This window comes from Beta vulgaris, chromosome 4 (genome assembly GCF_026745355.1).
Source record: "Beta vulgaris subsp. vulgaris cultivar EL10 chromosome 4, EL10.2, whole genome shotgun sequence".
Taxonomy (NCBI): domain Eukaryota; kingdom Viridiplantae; phylum Streptophyta; class Magnoliopsida; order Caryophyllales; family Amaranthaceae; genus Beta; species Beta vulgaris.
Window position 1 is genome coordinate 63,657,052 of NC_079205.1, and position 4,245 is coordinate 63,661,296.

At 34.6% G+C, this 4,245-nt stretch overlaps 1 protein-coding gene across 1 annotated transcript; it reads left to right on the forward strand.

Moving 5' to 3' along the window:
- Positions 1-4: 4 nt before the first annotated feature.
- Positions 5-1,595, forward strand: LOC104889987 (zinc finger CCCH domain-containing protein 24; the record flags this gene model as incomplete). Its single annotated transcript, XM_057394177.1, is given in 2 exon segments — positions 5-857; positions 860-1,595. Coding segments are annotated over 2 exon segments (1,329 nt in total), but the record flags the coding sequence as incomplete, so codon positions are not given.
- Between the last annotated feature and the right edge of the window lie 2,650 nt (positions 1,596-4,245).

Below are 4,245 nucleotides of genomic sequence, written 5' to 3' on the forward strand. Positions count from 1 at the left end.
GTACTCATTTAAGGTCCGACCTTGCTCACGAGCCTATTCACATGATTGGACTGAGTGTCCCTTTGTCCATCCTGGGGAGAATGCTAGGAGAAGGGACCCTAGGAAATACCATTACAGTTGTGTCCCTTGTCCCGAGTTTCGTAAGGGTGCTTGTAGGCGTGGTGATATGTGTGAGTATGCTCATGGCGTGTTTGAGTGTTGGCTACATCCAGCACAATACAGGACTAGGCTTTGCAAAGATGGCACGAGCTGTAATCGCCGGGTATGCTTCTTTGCTCACACCCCTCAGGAACTCCGACCTCTATATGCATCAACAGGTTCTGCTGTTCCTTCGCCTCGCTCTGTGGCTTCTGCTGCTGCTGTTATGGACATGGCTGCTGCCCTGAATCTCTTTCCTGGTTCACCATCTGCAGCGTCTGCCATGTCTCCATCACCATTCACACCGCCACTCTCCCCTTCTGGAAATGGGATTCCTCACTCTTCGGCAGGTTGGCAGCAGCAGAACATTCCTACCTTGCATCTCCCAGGGTTCAACACTCAAGCCAACAATATGCAAACAAGCCGTCTGAGATCATCCTTGAATGCAAGAGACATCCACGCTGAGGAGTTGAGTATGTTGCATGATTTAGAGCAACGGCGTATGCTTAATGATATGTCTTGCTTTTCACAGCCACAGTTTAACTCACCTAGATCAAAGATTATGGCACCATCAAACCTTGATGATCTTTTCTCAGCTGCTGAGATCTCATCTCCTTCACAGAAATCTGCAGTTCTTAGCCATTTTCAGCAGCAGCAGCAAAGCATGTTATCACCCATAAATACTAAAGCATTCTCCCCTAATCCAGTTGATCATACACTCGTGCAGGTTCGTTTGGGCCATCTTCTCCTGGTATAATGTCTTCACCTCGGTTGTCTGCACTTGCCTTGCGTGACAAACAACAGCAGATGCGCAGTCTAAGTGCACGTGATCTTGGTTCTCATTTGCCTCGAGATCTCATACCTGAGAATGGTGGAATGGTTGGTTCCCCTGTGAGTGTTGCTTCATGGTCTAATTGGGAATCGCCCTCTAACAGAAGAGCTGATTGGTCAGTTAATGGTGATGAGTTGAATCGTTTGAAACGTTCATATACATCCGGACATAACGGCGAGGAGCCTGATCTTTCTTGGGTTCAATCATTGGTCAAGGATTCACCATCTTCTGATATCAAAGAGGTGCAGAATAATACAGTACCTAGCTCAATGCTTTACGCCGATGGCTCAAATTCTGACTCTCAGGTTGAATCAGTAGATCATTCTGCTTTGGGGGCATGGCTTGATCAGATTGCTGCACAGTAATGCAGTTAAGTTGGAAAGGATGTATACTCAAATATTCATTTTATTCTTCCAGATAAATGATCAGAATTCTCAAGGCTGCATTTAACAGTAGGAGGGATCTGGTGAACAACTCAACATTCATCAAGATTATTTTTTCCAATATTATTTCGATATTTATTATTATTATTATTATTATTATTATTATTACTACTACAAAAACAAATTATATAAAAAAAGGAATTTATCTGGGTTATTTGCAAAGATATAGCCCATTTAGGTAATTCTTTTGGTACTTTTTTTTACATTTAGTAAATTAATCTCTATGTTATATTTCTTTTATTCATGTATCATGATACTATAATAGATGAAAGAGTTTTTTTTTGCTCTTACAAAATCTAGTTGATTTTGAAGGCATATAAAATAAATTAATTTTGATAGGATGGAAAAAAATTCATGCGGCTTCTTTTTGCTCCGTATGTACATGAATTATTGTAGGGCATGAAAGTGATGGGTGGGTGAGTATTTGGTTCTTATATTGATGTAACATTAAATTAAAAGTTTGAGCATAAATGGGTATTTGTTTGTTTTAAATTTCCAATATTACCCTTTTGGTACTTTTTTTAGATGGTATCTCATTCATTTATGTTTCCTCTCTTTATTGTTTGTTTCCATCTCTTTCCATTTTCATGAAAGCATGGAATCTATGATGTGGATCCCAATGGTAGATGGTGGGTGAAACTTTAAGATCGGATTGAGATGGGGTGGAAAGTGAAAGGATGTGTTTTGTTTTTGTTTGGTATGGAGAAGAATTCTACTGGACCAATATTTTATATGCGTCGATTCAGTTCACTTAACAATTAAGACTCTATGAGAGTAGGGATATTGGGGAATTTCACTTTTAAAAGGCTTTTACCTTCTAGTGATGTTTGATTTTACAATCTTAAAGTTACGAAATACAAATCTATATACCACAGGAGTAAAAAAGCGTTTCTTGGAAAGTGATGTTGGAATTTGTATAATTTATTTTTCGAGAAAGCAAGTTCTCAGAAATTTTATTACATACTAGGTTTGATTTCAAAATTTTAGTATTTTACGGATTAAATTTGGAATATCTATAATTGTATCGTGAATATTACAACATAAGATTAAATTCATTTAGATGTTGGTCTTACACTCTTACCATTTCAAATATTGATCTCATTCTTGGAAGTAAGAACGACTTAAATCTTTCAACCACTTAAGAGAAGTCATTTAACTTTATTTATCAAAATTTAGTTCAAACAACTCTAAGAAGCTTATATTATCACCTGAATCTGAACGACAATATATTTTTGATATCGAGAACAACAATATTTTAGATAAGAAGAAATCATATCAAGATTAAAGAGTTATTATCATAATTTATTTTAAAGGTGGTCAAAATCATTCCTTTTCCTTTTTCCATCTCAAAAATTGATTTATTATAGTAAAAAAGCTAGCCTACTACAATGAGGTACTCTTTTCTTGAAAATGAAAGGGAAAAATACTTTGTTTAAGTGATGAAGGTCACATATAAATGTATGATGGCCAATAAGCCACTTTTGATGCCATCCCACCTAAATCTCATATTGTTGGCTTCTTTTATGGAGTGGAGAATATTTTTATATACTACTTTTTTTTGTGATTTAACTGATAATTTATGCTCAACCCACATTATAATCTAGTAGGAATTCTTTAACTGATTTTGTGCATGGTGGAAGAATCATTAGCAGTTTTTAAGGGAACATTATCACCTTTGTAAGTGTGTTTTGGATGCGATTTTGATGGATGGATTACTTAGTTTATCTTAGTTATTGAACTTGGGTGCTTTGGATTTGGAGCTCGTACAAGTATTAATGCTACCATTATCTGCACTTTATAATCTCAATACACATATCTGTACGGCTGCACAGACATAACTACATCTACTCACTGAATAGATTGCCCATTTCTAATAAACTATTAAAAAATTATTGTTGATGATGAATTGAATTTCACCATACATTAAATCCTATCAGTAGTATATAAACTATCCACTGAATTAACTAAGTTTTATCCATTAGATCATAACAGTATTGTAAGTTCGTAACCATGACTTAGCTTCTTGGTGATCTTGCTCTGTTGTTCTATATGTTTTTTTGGCAATATGTTAATTTGCATATCTCTAGCTTTATAGACAAAAGGTAGTCAAACAAACTTCTTTCATCCATTACCACGTTACATCATGTGAAAATACAATATTTTCATAACCGTGGAAAATAGTAGAAAATTTAAAAAATTGAATTAACTAGAAAGGATTGCAAATTAAAATTGTTAATTATAAGTAATTGATTACATCATATACAATATATTTCAGCTAAAGGTAAGAAAAATAAAGCTTAAATCCGAATCCTCGATTAACAAAAACCTACTTTGTAGGTTTAGAATTACGTTTTGTAAATTATGTTTCTCATAATAAAATTAGGTTGTAAGTACAAAATGAGTAATATTTTTTTAAGCAAATCCAACGTGTGACTAATTTGTTGAGTTCACATCAATAATGATGAGTGGTTGCATTTTTTTTGCAAACATATAGGTGCATAAATTATGGCAGGAAAGAGACAGTATATTAGGTTAGCATGTACACTACACATCTCCATTACATGTCTGCAAATTGGAATTTATTAATGTCTGATATCACTCAAAATAGAAGTTAAGTACATAGAAGTGAATTATTGTTCTTTATTGATCATAAGATTGCGAAAGATAACTGCTTTAGATAGCATTAGTACATTATACTATTAAGTGACGAAATTATGAACTAATGACCTACACAAGCTTAGGTAGGTTTGTTATTAATTATATGTGCAAAGATATGATAATAAAATCATGAAGGAAAGCAACTGATTTTATAACCACTCATCAACTAATTGT